The sequence below is a fragment of the Apostichopus japonicus genome, chromosome 1 (assembly GCF_037975245.1).
Source record: "Apostichopus japonicus isolate 1M-3 chromosome 1, ASM3797524v1, whole genome shotgun sequence".
NCBI lineage: Eukaryota > Metazoa > Echinodermata > Holothuroidea > Aspidochirotida > Stichopodidae > Apostichopus > Apostichopus japonicus.
In genome coordinates, this window is record NC_092561.1 from 2049056 (window position 1) to 2065907 (window position 16852).

General features: G+C 38.2%; 1 protein-coding gene across 5 annotated transcripts in view; it reads right to left on the reverse strand.

Moving 5' to 3' along the window:
• LOC139977531 (transcriptional enhancer factor TEF-1-like) overlaps positions 1–16852 on the reverse strand; it is a 40209-nt gene that overhangs the window by 7580 nt on the left and 15777 nt on the right. For 3 of the 5 annotated variants that reach the window (XM_071986950.1, XM_071987104.1, XM_071987019.1), the window contains exons 4-11: positions 14583–14651; positions 11955–12119; positions 8729–8769; positions 7973–8159; positions 4298–4360; positions 3758–3865; positions 3282–3422; positions 209–361 (exon numbers count right to left, since the gene is read on the reverse strand). In XM_071986950.1, the coding sequence (XP_071843051.1) occupies positions 209–361; positions 3282–3422; positions 3758–3865; positions 4298–4360; positions 7973–8159; positions 8729–8769; positions 11955–12119; positions 14583–14651 (927 nt within the window). The remainder of the gene's footprint in view (positions 1–208; positions 362–3281; positions 3423–3757; positions 3866–4297; positions 4361–7972; positions 8160–8728; positions 8770–11954; positions 12120–14582; positions 14652–16852) is intronic. The other 2 variants (XM_071987186.1, XM_071987266.1) reach the window with 2 other exon arrangements.

Consider the following 16852-nt stretch of genomic DNA (forward strand, 5'->3'; position numbering starts at 1 on the left):
GGGAGGTGCTTCAGTTTGTGGGGTGGGGGGATGGATGTTGTTTGAGGGGGTGGGGGAGGGGAGGGGTGTTTTCCGTACTCACCTGCAGTATTGTGAAGTTTTCTAGGACACTGTTCATCAAATATTTCTCTGGGAGGTGCTTCAGTTTGTGGGGTGGGGGGATGGATGTTATTTGAGGGGTGGGGGAGGGGTGCTTTTTCTTACTCACCTGCAGTATTGTGAAGTTTTCTAGGACACTGTTCATCATATATTTCTCTGGGAGGTGCTTCAGTTTGTGGATGAAGTTGACCATGTACTCACACATGGGTGAACGGTTTATCCTGTACATGTAGCGGTTATTCTCAAATCGAGGATTTTCACTCTGTCAAGAAATTACGAGAAGGCGGGGGTCATTAGACAATGTTGGAGTAAAAGGCAGCTCATGTTAATAGCAGGCAAGGGGCTGAGTGCCTCTGTTACACAAGTCTTCTAGGCCAAGGATTAATAGCACATTTAGCCACATAAAAGTAAAACACTTTCTCTGGGAATTGATTAAATCAAGCATATTTTAAAAATATTTTTTGCTTAAGTATAACTTTTCCCCACAGAATACCTCACATCTTGCAGACAATGGCGGCTGACGCAAAGCGGTATTCTGCATTTAGCCATAACTTGATTTCATTCAGCATTTCTGTATACGACATGTTGTATTTTATGTATGATTGGATGTTTCTGACGAGCGAGGTTTAAAAACTGTTAAGACAGATAAAGACAAAATTTCATACATGTATATCAAACTCAACGTGTTGTTTTATCGTTCATATTAATTATGCAGACCTGCAAAAGTTTATGCCTTAATTTCACCAATTCGCATTTTTGAATGTATCAAATGTATCAGAAAGTACCTAATGTTTATTCATGATGCCTTATCTGTCCCCTTCCATGGATGAGTAGAGTACCATAAGACCAATATAAACAAGCTTGAAGCCTGCACACTTGTGATTTTGTTTTATTTTCATAATTCAAAAGCTGGATAGACCATCTGATTAATGGCATCCATCATGACAGTTTCCCCATGATCAATGATCTTTCTCAGAAAGTGTCAAAATGTTTCAAAATTTACGAGGGTGATAAAGTCTGTCCAAAGAGATTAAAGGGGCTTTCTTTTTCAGTGGTGCAGTTATAGACACTTCAGTCTGACCCAAATTTAATTTGTTTATCATTAAATCCAACTATCAAATGAATTGAACTCATTCCGTTACTATAAACTGTACGGTCCAAACAGATTTCAGAATTGACAAAAAAGCAAAAATCCAAGTGGCTAGTTTATGATTTGTTTCTACACTATCAAAAACTATTAAAATGTGTTTTGACTTTTAAAGGTAAAACACCCCAAGAAGCTGGGAAGTTGAACCATTAGGAAGGCCCCTCCCCCCCCCACCTCCATACACACCTGTAGTATATGAAGGTTTTGCTGATAATTCAGTCTGCTCTAATTAAACTTTTCTAATAATCTCAAACATACAGCATTGACAACAGATTTTCTGTTGTTTTTTCATATTTTTTATATTTTCAAAGGCAATACACTCCCCTTTAACATCATAATCTGAACATTAATCAGCATTTACTACTGTTTTAATATTTTACTACTCACTAAAATGACTGACTCCAGTTATAATCATTAGATACATACTACTTCCCAGCAGGGTATAAATTTGTTCTGCAATAAAAAATTTCCTCCATGTGCTAACTGCTCTTAAAGCTGTGCTTCTTCATCTTAACCTAGTGTGCAGCAAGTTTACAGAAGTCGAGTACTGATACCCAGATAAGATTGCGACTAATTAAAGGATTGGTTCAGTTGTCATACATGTTTATGTTATATGACAGAGGACAATAAAAGATACACAATGGTGAAAAAACTGTTCAAATATCTTTTTCGGTTAAAGAGATATTCAAGTGTAAAGTTTTATCAGGTTGTGTAGAAACTGCTGTAATCTGACTAGCTGTGATGTCACATCCTCACATTCCTGAAAAGTCTTTATTTTTTTCTCTAAATATTTTGTGAGATTTCATGACTTTCAACCAAAAGATATGTCAAGAGATGTCATATTTGTCAAAGGAAGTATTTGAGATTAAACATCTGAAGAATTTTTGATTATATTATTTTCAAATGTGTTAAAAAATGCAAATAATTTTTAAAGAAATATATTCACAAATGTTAAGGAAGTGAGGATGTGACGTCACACCCTCACAGTAAGTCTTTCTACACCAGTCGTTTTCAAAGAAATTTTGATATCTTCAAAGTGTCATATCTCCTTAACAGAGCATGCTATCATGGTAGTTTCTTCACTGTTCTTTTTGTCTTTTTGCGCTCTTTCATACAAAATAGACATGTCAAACACCTGAACCAATCCTTTAAACTATTGAAGACAAACTGTGTAACTTTCTTCAATCATAGAAAGCTAATTGGTGAGAAATGAGTTAAGTAATAACTTTATTAGATTCTGAACACTATGTAGTGCGAGAGGGACACTAAACACTTGTGTTTAGTTCAGAAACACTAAACAACGTTAAATTCTGAAACACTGTTTAATTCTGAAACACTTAATTCTGAACACTATGTATGGAGAGAGGGATATACTATTTACACCAATTGGTTTAATTCTGAAACACTAAACAATGTTTCATTCTAAAACACTGTTTATTTCTGAACACTACACCACTGGCTTTAATTCTGAAACACTAAGCACTTGTGTTTAATTCTGAAACACTAAACAGTTTCATTCTGAAACACTGTGTTTAATTCTGAAACACTTAACAATGTGTTTAATTCTGAAACACTTATTCTGAACACTATGTAGTGAGAGAGGAATCACATGCAAACTTTAAATAAATACTGAAATTCCACTTATTTAAAAATGAAAGTTGAAATACAGATTTGTAAAGTTTCATACACCCAGTTGGGACAGTTTTTGGCACTTGTAATGACAGTATGAATATACCATTTCAATCAGGTTTATTGGTTAGGAGCTGTTCATACTGCAGAGCAAATAGATACAACTGCAAAACTCCGAAACATGATCAGAAAAAAAGAAAAATTCTGGAAAAATAATCTTGGGGAAAAATTAGTTAAAGCAGACAATGTCAAATGAGATCCATCATCATCGGTCTTGTTGGATTTCAAGATTTTGTCGTGTTTTCAAAGCTAATGAAGATATCTGTCGATACTTATATAGGACTTGATAAACACTTTGTCGATACTTTCGAGGAATCAAAAGATTTAATTTGTCTGTGTTGCCTACCTCCACTTTCTCAACGACCTGTTTCCCAAACGAGCAGACTTTCGTTGAACAGCTTATGGTCATATCTTCAGTACTTTCAAAAAGGCTTGATACTCCATAGAAGGCACTAGTATCTTCCGATAGCGTGGTATTTAAATCAGCCTGTTAGGGATAAAGAAACAGTCAAATCTTGAGAATGAAACATACAATAGATGCAGCTTAACTCCCATGGAATAGTGCCGGAAGGCTTTTGTTATGGGAAGTTATTCTCTCCCCCATCTCATTACCCTCTCCCTAATCCTCCCCTCTTTTAAATCCCAGTAGATTCTGCAGCAAAAAGTTTTGATTTTTCTCAATTTTTCCAACTGTATGCGACTTTCAATTTTCAAATTAATGATGTTAATCTATTAAATGGCATTTCTTTATATTTTCTCAGAGCTTATCCACGGAGAGACATGCAATTTAATTCCAATATCACCCCCTCACCTAATACTTACCCAAAATTTCACAAGGTAAAATGCCTCAGGAGGTCCTTTATCATACAAATCTTTCAAACCGCCTTTCTTTTCAGGAAATTTGTCATAAATTTGTCTGACGTCAATCGCCTGTTTCAACAAAGAGAAAGAATAATGTTACACCGCAAGATCAAGACATTCACATGTACCCCCCCCCCCCCCAAAAAATATGCAAGAAAGTGAAATATTAGTCTCGTATGCTCAAATTTTAGTGATTTTAGTGTCACTTGCAAGAGTTTTTTAAGATTATTGAGACTTTAAAGTTTTCCAAATTTAGCAATCATGAATGAAGAATAAAAGTCTTCTCTAGGAAATCAGCACAAACCACCCAACAACCCCCCTCCCCTGCTCCCCTTCCACCAACAAGGTAAGCTGTTGCATCATTATTTTACATTTAATAAAGATTGGCATGTTAAGTTGACAATAGCAAGTTCCATGACAACAACAAAGGGCAGTTTCCATGACAATAAATCAGTTTCAATGGCAACAGAGTGCTATAAAAGAGACCTGTGTTTGACTAACCTCAAGTACATGGTCCGAATAAGTTGCATTTGATCCAAGATGAACAAAGAGATGTTTGCTATACTGAAATCAGAAAGAGAGAAAACTGTATATTCATGTATCTGAACAATGGAAGCATAAATTTCACATCTTTTCCATGGAAAAGAAATGTTTCATTGAATCAGCTGCAAGGACAAACAAACCATAAAATGATGAAACTGTTTACCAATTTTTATGGCTGACTCAATTAGACAAAGTCTATCAAAACCGGGATGTGAAATGAATTGTTCAATATCTAGGTGTTGACTTAGATGCCGATTGAAACTCTTGCTGACAAAAGATTACACAGTTAGTCTCACTAATACCTGACAATGCACAATTTACGGTTTGTTATAAAACAAAACACCGTACATGTAACCAGGTGATCTCACTCATACCGGACAATTCACAATCTACAGTTTGTTATATAACAAGAGCCCAAGGGCACTGTGGTTCCTTGCTTGGGGTATATGACAATACACATAATATTATCAAGCAAGATTGGGCTGAAATAGTCCAAGTAATTGTGGTCCTACATGTTCCCATAAAGTAACCAACACTATAGCCAACACTTTTGTGATCACAAAATGTGATCGGATTTTTTTATCAAAAGGCACTTTTGAGATCTAAATATGGCGTCGAAAATGTAAGAAATATAAGAGACCTACAAGCGTGTCAACAGATATGATAACAATGGTGACCTCAGATGACATGACCTTTAAGTTTCAAAATGTTCCACCACACCATTCACAACTTGTCCCAAAATATCAACCATGTCACACCTTCGCATTGAGATTTAATTGCATTAAATGTCAAAAAATTAACTTTGAACTTGTATGTAACTTCACACACAAAGGTCACCCGGAGGTCAACCAATTGACATTTTTGATCGGTGAGACCTAAATGGAGCATGACTGTAAAAATTCAAACATTTTTTCTTTGCCCATTTTCTCCCCCCATAATACTACTTTTTTAACATTAGCTGACCTTTGGTGACCTTGGATCACATAACCGTTAAGTTTGAAAATATTTCCCTATACCATTTGCAACTTGTCCAAAAAAATCAACCTTGTCACACCTTGGCACTGGGAGTTATTGCATTAATTGTCTGAAAATTAACTTTGACCTCAAATAACTTCGCACACAAAGGTCAAATGGGGGTCAACCCATTGACATTTATGATCAGAAGTTACCTTTGACATCTGAAAATACCATCGAAACTGTAAAAATCCCCAAAACACGGAAAGGTCACCAGAGGTCAAATTGAGGTCAAGGGTCACCCAGATGTGGGTCGACAATTGGATTACATTGAGGCAACTCCCAACCCTAACAGACATTTTGTTCTCAAGTTATTGCAAAAATACTAGTTTTTTTATCATTAATTGACCTTTGGTGACCTTGTATCACATAACCGTTAAGTTTGAAAATATTCCCCTATACCATTTGCAACTACTCCAAAAATATTAACCTTGTCACACCTTGGAACTGGGAGTTATTGCATTAAATGTCTGAAAATTAACTTTGACCTCATATAACTTCGCACACGAAGGTCACACGGGGGTCAACCCGTTGACATTTATGATCAGAAGTTACCTTTAACATCTGAAAATAGCATCAAAACTGTAAAAATCCACAATACACTAAAAAGGTCACCAGAGGTCAAATTGAGGTCAAGGGTCACCCAGATGCGGGTCGACAATTGGATTACATTGAAGCAACTCCCAACCCTAACGGACAATTTGTTCTCAAGGTATCGCAAAAATACTAGTTTTTTATCATTAATTGACCTTTGGTGACCTCGGATCACATGACCGTTAAGTTTGAAAATATTCCCCTATACCATTTGCAACTTGTTTCAAAATATCAACTGTGTAACACCTTGGCACTGGGAGTTATTACACTAAATGTCTGAAAATTAACTTTGACCTCATATTACTTAACATACAAAGGTCACCTTGGGTCAACTTATTGACATTTTTGATTGATGAGACCTAAATTAGAGCATCAAACTATAAAAAATCAAACATTTTTTTCTTTGCCCATTTTCTACCCCCAAAATACTAGTTTTTTGACATTAATTGACCTTTGGTGACCTCGGATCACATGACCGTTAAGTTTGAAAATATTCCCCTATACCATTTGCAACTTGTCCAAAAATATCAACCATGTCACACCTTGGAACTGGGAGTTGTTGCATTAAATGTCTGAAAATTAACTTTGACCTTGTATAACTTCGCACACGAAGGTCACATGGGTGTCAACCAATTGACATTTTTGATCGGAAGGTACCTTTGATATCCAAATCTAGCATCAAAACCAAACATTTTCTTTTTTGCTCGTTTCCTCCCAAAATAAGCACATTTTTTCTAATGTGACCTTTGACCTTCTGACCTCTGTTTCAGATGTAGTTTAATCTCCTGATTCCAAAAAACAAAACGAAAAGTCTGTACAACTATCCTAACTCCGACCGAAAAACTTTGACCCCATATAACTTCGCACATAAAGGTCACACAGGGTCAACCTATTGACATTTATGATCAGAAGATACCTTTGACATCTGAAAATAGCATCCAAACTGTAAAAATCCCCAAAACACGAAAAGGTCACCAGAGGTCAAATTGAGGTCAAGGGTCACCCAGATGCGGGTCGACAATTGGATTACATTGAGGCAACTCCCAACCCTAACAGACATTTCGTTCTCAAGTTATTGCAAAAATAGTAGTTTTTTATCATTAATTGACCTTTGATGACCTCGGATCACATGACCGTTAAGTTTGAAAATGCTCCCCTAACCAGTTCACCACTTGTCCCAAAATATCAATCTTGTCGCACATTGGCACTGGGAGTTATTGCAGTTTTAATATTTTCGGTTTTTGGACCATAACTGACCTTTGGTGACCTTTGTGGGCACCAAAAACAATAGGGCACACCTTCTCCATATGGCGGATCTATAGTCCAAGTTTGGCCTCAATCCAACATTCCCTTATTGAGATAGAGCGTACCCAAGCAAGTGTCACAGACGCACACACACACATACATACATACATACACACATACATACACACACACATACGCCAACCTGACTGCATAGGTTCCTTTTGCTAAAGCAAGGAACCAATAAAAACACTGGTCATACATGCAACCAGGTCACAGCTCTGTAGTCTTTAATAGTCAATCAAATCGACAAGAAACTAGATCACAGCTAATAAGTATGATCAAAGAAAATTAATCAGACATTTAAGGAAGTAGACAAAGCTACATGATCAATTAAATTCACTATTTGTTTGATCAGGAGCTATTCATTAGTGCAGGAGCACAACTTGGGGGGGAGGGAGGGGTGAAGGCAGAATGAGTGAAAGGATGGAGAGGAATTGGAGGGAGGAGAGGGAGGATAGGAGGATGGGAGAGGAGAGGGACATTAGAGGGAGATGAGGAGGGAGAAGGAGAGGGAATGAAGGGAAGAATGAGGGGGGGTGCAGAGTAAGACGGAAAGGAAGAGGGATGGAGGATGTAGAGCATCTAAATACAGGAAGGCAGGTGATTACCACTAACATGGAGGTGGTCGTTATTGGATACAACCCCACCCTCTTATTCAGCCCCTCCATTACCACCACCCCCCCTCAAAGACAAAGGCTTGATTAGTTGATTTACACTTACATTATCATTCTCCCTCTGATGTTCTAAGAAAGCTTGAAATTCTACTAATCTCAACCTTCTTGTTCCTATGGACCTCCCTTCACCCGGTGGAGGGATTCCCTGGGGTGTAACGCTACTGGCATAGTCCCCCACGGTGGATGCCACAGGTGCGTACGGTTGGGGTGCTGCCCCTGTGAAAGGTTTTATGCTGAAAAAAGGAAAGAATCAATAACATTTGATAAGTTATACAAAACAATACCATAGAAGGACTGTATTACTTTATATCTGTTGTACACAGCATTGCAGTAAACCTTGAATCACCCCTCCTACCCACCCCCCACCCCTACCTGAAACCTTCAACACTCTCCTCCTGATATAGGTTTGTATAGAGTCCAAAACTAACTGGTTTGGATATTTACGAGTGACAAGCTTACCTGTCTCCCCACAACCTTAGCAACCTCGTTCTACCATGCCTTCCAGGCACGGTTCTAGGCACGGTAGAACGAGAGTGCTAAGGTTGTGGAGAGACAGGTAAGCGAGCAACAAAGTAACTTGATAGATATCACAAATTGTGCATTTGCTTTATGCCCCTCCCCCCCCCCCAAATAATTCTCCAAGTAATTAATTCATATGGCTGCAATGATAGGAGAGGCCACAATTTCAAAAACCACTGTTTGTTGGTCTGATTCCTGGACCCTGTTCATCAAACCTGTGATTCCTGGACAAAGAGAGAGAGAGAGAGAGAGAGGGAGGGTGGAGGTTCGAGGTTATACTTACTCTTGAGAAGAACCTGCTTGAGTAAGGCCAGGCTGCCAGAGCTGCAGATAAAAGAAGGAAAACGATAATAATCATAATAATAAACAATATAAACACTAAAATTGATCAAACAATATATCAGTAAGGTGACCGGAACAAATGCAAACTAATATAAATTGAGTATTTTAATCTATTGACGTGCAACAGCTCACACAAAGTATGAAGTCTGTATATATATGTTTCAGCAGTGAATTAACCCCAAGAATACCCAAGTACCTGCCTCTATCTGACGGGCGACTTTTAATCGTGTTACGTACTTATCATTACCATCTTTTGGTATAGTCTTACACAGGTGGATACAGGCATATACTGTAACTACCTGTAACTTTTGAAAAGGTGTAAATAACACAGTTTTGCCAAACGTTCTAAAATTAGAGAAAATACTGTTGACCTTCACCGAAATAGTAGTCAAAATATACAATGGTGACCCTGAGAACAGCTTCACGAAAAAACAAAACAAAGCTTCGTGATTCATTTTTGTTGCTGGCTGACGGTTAAACACTCAATTGCTTTTCAATGAAAATACTTGACAAACTTAGAATCTTTTCAACTGATGATGAAAAAGTGAAACCTTATTATTCCAACATCAACTGATTTTAAGCTTGTAAGAACAATCACATGATGAACGAAGTGATCAGTGATATATGTAGCAGTGCAATGGGATGGGGAGAGGAGGGGAGCAGAAAATATTTTAGGAATTGATAATTAACTTAACTTTCTTGCCTCTTCCTCATTACCTCTATCACTGCCATCATGAGACATGGTCAAAGAAAAATTTATAACACCAATATGTGTTGTATAATTGCACAAACTGTTCAGAATACAGCCACAGTATGATACTTTACTTCTACACAGTTGCATACTCAGCATGTGGGGGTTGGGGGGGGTGGGGGACGTCTGCCCCCGGGTACCCATCAGCCACATATCGATCACAGAATCAGTTCAAAGCTTGGCCCAAGAATAGCACCAATTTGCATCTAAGCCCACCTTACTGTACATAAAACAAAACCCTCCCCTTAGACACCCTCCCCCAGGACAGAATCCCCTGCACAGACTGACAAAGGAAGGATCAGCCCCCGTTGCTAACTATTCTATGTGCGCCACTGGTTCCACATACCCCTTGGCCTTCTGTCCCCTCCCCTTCCCCCTCCCTGCTAGTCTCCCACTGCAAGATTTGTGATGACAGCATCGACACCGCCATTGAATTAATCATAACATACATGGTTCTTAAATCAAACCAAACAGAATATCCTCAGTATTTTCTTTGGTTCTATTTCCACTATCTTCTCAAAACTTGCCACGTGTATGTATAAAAAAGCCAGATTGAAAGAAACTTTGCTGATAAGCATAATTACCTCCCAAAAAAAAAAAGGTTTCATAGATAAAACCCCATTTGCACTGACATTTTGACATCTCTGGGTTGAAATCATTTTGCAATGTAAGGACCTATATTTGACTGGCAAATCCCATATCAGGTTTGGGAGCACAAACAGCACTGCAAAGTATTCAACAAGTTTCTTGACATAAAACTACATTAAAACTACTTTAACGACTGAAATTCAATCCATGGCTTCTAAAATCTGTCTTTTGTTCTATTTTTAATACCACACTAATAAAAATATCTCTCAATTTCCATGAATATTGAGGGGGGGGGGGGAATGGGAGATTTATTTGCCTAACTTTATGATCTCAATATAAATAACAGCACGAGATGCCCCATCTGAATAAATCCCAGGGTGTACACTATCTATTTCTTCTCTATCTCTCGTAACGACTGTGAATAAACATTTGCACTCTCTTTGAATTGCGCACGGCGCACACGACCAACGAACAGTTTAGTGCTAATAATAACTGCCGCACAAAAGAAGCACTCCATTGTCATCCCGACGTTAACGCTTGGCACAGATTCTACGTCGTTGCCATCGGAAACAAAAGCTCTTTAAGTCAAAAGCCGGGAGCGCCAGGCCGGCCAATTTATATTAATATTTTGATCAATGGGAAATTGCCTTTCAAAGATAACACTGATAATATGAATCACACAAAATGTACTTGACTTTCTCTACCATTTTGTCAAAGTGAAGGGAGTCTAATGCACTGAGGCTGGAATCCTATAAAACATGATTGATTAAACTTATAAATTTTTTGCCTCAGCCACGAAAATAAGCGGTCTCTCATTTTCCCTTTATTTTATTATTTTTTTTTAATATCATGTTTGAGGAGGAGAAGGAGGAGGAGAAAACCCATTAAGGGAGAGAATGGCTCTGTGAGAGATGATATCTCTCGTACGAGCATTAAATTAAAGCTGCAAGAAATTACTGTGAGACAAAAAAAAAAGAGCAACAGGCAGCTATTTACTACTGTCGGTAGTTGATTGATTTATCAACATGACAAATTAAACGCAGGGGTGGAGGGAGGAATAGACGAGGAAGAAGTGCGAGAAAGTACAAGCGATCGAGAAACGTGATGAATGTCGTTTTTACTCTCAATCTCATTCTGTGCGAGTTCAAATCAATTAAAAGAAAAAAGTGTAACAAAATGACATCGACATGAAGATACAAACTTGAAAGCTGGCTGATGGGAAATATGGGAGAGGAATTGTGCACGATTATCTATAAATGCAACAGGGTTGAAGATAAACAACTTGTACACAGTGTGTAATGTGTACAGTATATGTTATTTCTTTTGCAGAATTGTGGAACTTGTAGAGAGTGTCAAAAATCTTTACATGCTGGAACTGGGATTCAAAGTCAGAAGTCAGAGGATTTACTAATTCTTGTTTTTCAATTGAACAAACTGAGCTATCTGGCGCTATTCTAGTGATAAGGCTACTTGGGTAAAATTTTCAAGGATTTTTTCTTGTCCCTCGGAACATCATTCTGGTCTTCCTCTTTGTTTTCCAAACAGCAAAATGTCAACTACAATAAAAATATGAGTACAAGTACACTGCAGGAGAGAAGGACCAGTGAAATACACATTTCCCATAGATTATAGGCCTACCACTATTTTGGTTTCATTTGCAGTTTTATCTCCAAAGTGATGGCGGGCAAAATTTGACATCTTACAAGCTTTAAAAACCAGCAAATTGTTGGAAACGCTTATGTCTAGTAAGAATCTGGTTTTGAACCCCTAATTCTGCTCCAGACGTTTTTAGACAATCTTGGTTTGAAGAAGACAGGTGACTACATACCGGCGCCCCAACGGCATAGGGGGGCCTCAGAGGAGGGCCTGGTACTCCCAGTCCCGGTATCCCAAAGGCAGCTGATTTGTTCTGTAATGCCGTGGCAGAGACGATTTGTGCGGATGACATGGCGGCCATACTTTGAAGAGCTTTGTCTTTAGCTGATTGATCTTGCTGTAAAAGAAAGAGGTGATGAAGGAATTCATGAGAGAGAGGGTCATGGGGGGGTGGGAGGGTGGGTGGGGAGGTCAGTTGGAGTTGAAGGGAGGGGGAGAGGAGATTAGGTAATAATAAAGTATATATTATTCAATCGAGACAAAATCGTGGGAGTCTGTTGGAGTTGAAAGGAGATGAGATTAGGTTGCATTCACAAGAGACAAAATCTTGAAATTTGTTCTTTCAAATTTAATAAATTGAATTTAACCATTCCATCTTGTGCAACTGTGGAGCACAATTTTCTTTTCTGACTTTCTTCCACCCAGGTTTCTCTGCCTTTTTGCAATGTATTCAACTCTGGCTGGCCAATGGCCCTCCCGACCACCCCCTGCCCCCACACACTAACCTTAGGCTTTACTCTCTAAGTTGGTAGTAGGAACACCTACATTCACAGAAAAACATGTTGTACAAAACAGACGTTTTCTTTTTTTTTTTTAACTAGGGTGAACTTCCCTTTGCATTTTAGTAACTAAATTGGGATATCAAATTCACTAGCTGGATGACAGGATTTGACGGCTTGTTAGCAACTTCTGGTGAAGGGGAGGGGGAGTGGGGGTACACACATTGTATGACCCAAAAGAGAATAAATTTTTGATATCCAGCACTAAAATTTATAGAACAGTCTTAAATAGGAGATAAACAAACTTTTGCAGTATGTTTTTCCAACATATTTTAATTCATATTCATCTGAAAAAATTGCAATTTACTATTCCATAGAGAAATTCCTTAACAATGCACTTCTTTTCTATTTTAGCACTGAATTTTCATTTCACATAATGAGGTACATTGAAACATTCTTTCATATTGCATTGTACCTGGTATAAATCCTAATTCATTTTGGTCGGTTTGGTGAAATTGGTGCATAAACTGCACAATTCCGTGTTTTACGGCCAAATTTTGCATTCCATGATAAGCACAGACTAACTGACCCCCAACTCTAGACTCTTTTGTTGGTATTAAAATGTCGTAAACAGTCTACACAATTATGTCAATGTACTTGTTTGCCAAACTTTTCACCCATGAGCAGAAATTCAGTGAATGAAACATTGATCCATTAAAACAATTGTAGTAAAACCTTAACTGGGACACATGCGCGCAAGCAGATGTCTTGACCTCAAAACCTGATATTAAAAAATAAAGTAGCATACACACAGAAGTACGCAGCCTACAACTTTTGCTAAACTCAGTACAAGCCATGGTTTCACCTGCCAGAGAAGCAATTCACGAGTCGAGTATACTCGTTAAATGTCTACTTCGAGCGCTATTCTGCGATAAAAATGAAGTAATGGTGCTAGGCATAGTTAACAATGCATAAAGCAGACACCGCAGCACATAGCCTAATGTACAGTACAACTCTTAGTGGAACGGTCAATACATTTGCCCACGCATGAGCTCGAGTCAGGTTTTTCATTTTTCATTTTGTACACAAGCAAGGAAATATTCTGGCTTTTCTCTGAATTTTTCAATCGCTTTATCTCGGCGAACATAATTGTTGGCGATAAAGTACATCTTTATGATAATTGACATCATAATATTACCCCAAAAAAAGGTTGTTTACACCATGGATATTAAAATCATAATAAGGCCTTTCTCAAAAAAGATAAAAAGATTATCACTGCAAACACAGTCTGCCAACTTCATCTTTAATTCATAATTATTCACAAGAGGAAAAGAGATGCTAATTAGTGAATATTTCCAATTAAAGCTGACAGCAACAAATTTAATTGCACAGTTTTTTGTCCTTTGTCTCAGCTTATTTTAAACATCTGATTTTGCTTAACCACTGCACTCATGCCAAGAATGAAAGCAGCTTTAACAAAGCAGAATATTTATGAAGTGGCCTTGCTCTGTTTTTTCAGGTTAATTATTTGAAATGGATTCTTGATTTCGCTGAGAATTAAAGTACCTCAATAATATGGAAAAAGAGTTTTACCACTCTCTTTACCTACTTTGTCAAGGACCAATTCCCTCCCCTCAACTCGGCCAGATTCTTTCACGGAATCTCATTGCCACAGGGATGGGCAAAATGTAACCTATGTCCAATACCCCCATTTGTTCCTAGAATATGGTTTTATCTTGAGCACTACTGCAGGGTCCCCAACGCCGAGGCCACGACCTCCCCCCCCCCAACCCAAAATTGTGTGGACAATGATCTTTACACAGGCAGGGATGCCTCCACATACCACACTTTAAGCATCACTCAACATTTGTCTTATTTCTACCCTCCGAAATCTCATATCTATGTCATGGGGGTCCCTGTATAATACCTTTATATATAAAACAGCAGCTGTACCACCCACCACACATAACAACGTCCTATATCCCACTCTCACCCATCCCTAATGCCCCCCCTACCCCCTCCACTGGTTCGAAGTTACACTTAGGGTTAAAGATAATGGAAAAAAAAATATATGTACACACCCCTACCTTGAACTGCTTCTGAATTTCCCTGGACGTTCTTTTAGCCAGCACTTGGATATGGCTTGATACCTGAATCAGACATTTTAATCAATTTTTAAGTCAAGCGGGACTCGTGAAAAAAAGACCAAATATCTCGGAACTTCCCTGCATGACTTGCATCTAGGCTCGAATCATCATTTTACCTTTTGAAGAACACCCCCCCCATCCCCCATCTTTTAAAACCTGTTACGCTGCAATCATTTCTAAATCCGAAACTCGAGCCATGACAGACACAAAATGAAGGAATTCCAATGCCTTCCGTGAAACTACGATAAATTGTTACGAAAAGTTAAGAAATAAATAGCCAGAAAGCCAACGTTTTCTTCCAAGATGAACTAAATCTCTGAACCAACACTCAATATAATGTTATATGAACATTATGATCTGATAACTAGGATGGGCACACTAAATCATTAGTGTAGCCTGAATTGGAAGAGAGGCATCATGGGAAGGGTGCTCCACACGAAGAGACAAGAAACTGCGAACACAAAGGGGCTACATTTATTTCTGTGTGTTGAGATTACTCTACCATCACCATGCCAAGGAGCTGACCGTACCCTCAACGTACCTCTACATGTAACACATGGTGTGGAAACCAAATAAACAAAACGAAACAGGTGGACATCTCCCCGACGAATTTTTATCAATCGAAAGTGAAACTACCAAATATTTCAAGGCGGCCCAGTGACACAATTACTTACATTTAATCGAGAGAATAAAAGAAAACCAAACAGACGTAAAAAGCAGTCCAGCTTGTTTCAGACACCGAGTCATGGAACACTGCAGAAAGGTCAACTCGTTTCAACGTCAGAATCGTATACACCTTAACCAAAGGACTTCTCAATTTGTTCAAGTATCTGAATCACTAGCAGAAGGTACCAGGTACTTACTGTTCACTGCCACTAAAGAATACTTAAAGGACTGCACATGAGGTGCTTAAATATATATTATTTTTTTTTCTCCAAGCAAAACAACAAGTTTCAAATATTTATACTTGATGAAGAATCTTTATCAGAAAGTTGTGAAAGAGAACTTCACAAACCTGAGTTTGACAAGTCAATAACCTTTAGATTTAGAATGGGGAGTGTATCAATTCAACTCTAACCCCCTTCCCTCCATTTCACAATCCTCCACAATACCCCCCCCCCCCCAGTCTTACTCTGGTACAGATGGAATGCAGAAAGCAAAACTGAAAGTCCCTGGTAAGTAGACTACACAGAATTGATTCAACTTTCATTTTTTCGTTTGTAAAAGGTGGCCTCCGATTTTGCATCTGTAATAACCTGTTATTATACTATATATGCAATACTTCAAAATAATAAAACAAATAGATCTGTCTATACAAACAGTTACTTCCAACAACATTGCTGGAAGCTGTATATATATTATTTTGCCAAAATCTGAGAAAAACATATCCAGAGTTTTTAACTGCAAGTTAAGAACCATGAGCTAATGTATATAGTTTTTTTTGGATTTTGTGCTCAAGTACAACTTGTTTTACAAGAAATGATTAAACGTTGATTTTTTTTTCAAGCTTGTGAACACTGGTGAGTTTATCTTGGTATAGTCTGTTTTCTACTGCAAAAATGTCAAAAACTGCAAAAATTTCATGGGAATGGAGGAGGATTCAAGGAAAAATAAACAGAGACAAACTGACAAAACTAGTCTAGTCTAGAGTCGAGATCTTTCCCAGCCTGCTCATTGAATGTACTACGAGACGCTGCCAGGTGGCATATCTTGAACAGTATCATCAACAAAGTCACAAATGAAAGAAGGACCTTTATACCGGACTGCTGGACAGACTACTCCAAATAGAGGTGCATGAGAGAGGAAAAGGATTTCAGAGGAATTGAAACCTCCAGCCACGGTGGGTCGGGATGAGGTGAGGGTGGGGAAGGGGGTGGTTGGTGTGGGAAATTCAGAAAACAACTGACCTCAATGTACACTGAATACTGAAGATATTAAGTGTATCACTAATGTACCCGATCGTGAAATAGGATTGATAAAACAGTGTACAATTCAAACTTTTTTACAATTGTAGAATTGAAGTCAAGGTGGGCTGGGGGATGGGATGAGAGTGGGGGCATATAAGGAGGGTATCTTAGTTTGTTTAATCCCTATCTTATTTTGAGTAATACTTACTACTAGGTTTGGTAACTTGGTTACTGACCAAACACAAAAAGCTAGGTCACACCTTTACTTTCCAGAAAGACATTTACGCAGTTAAATGT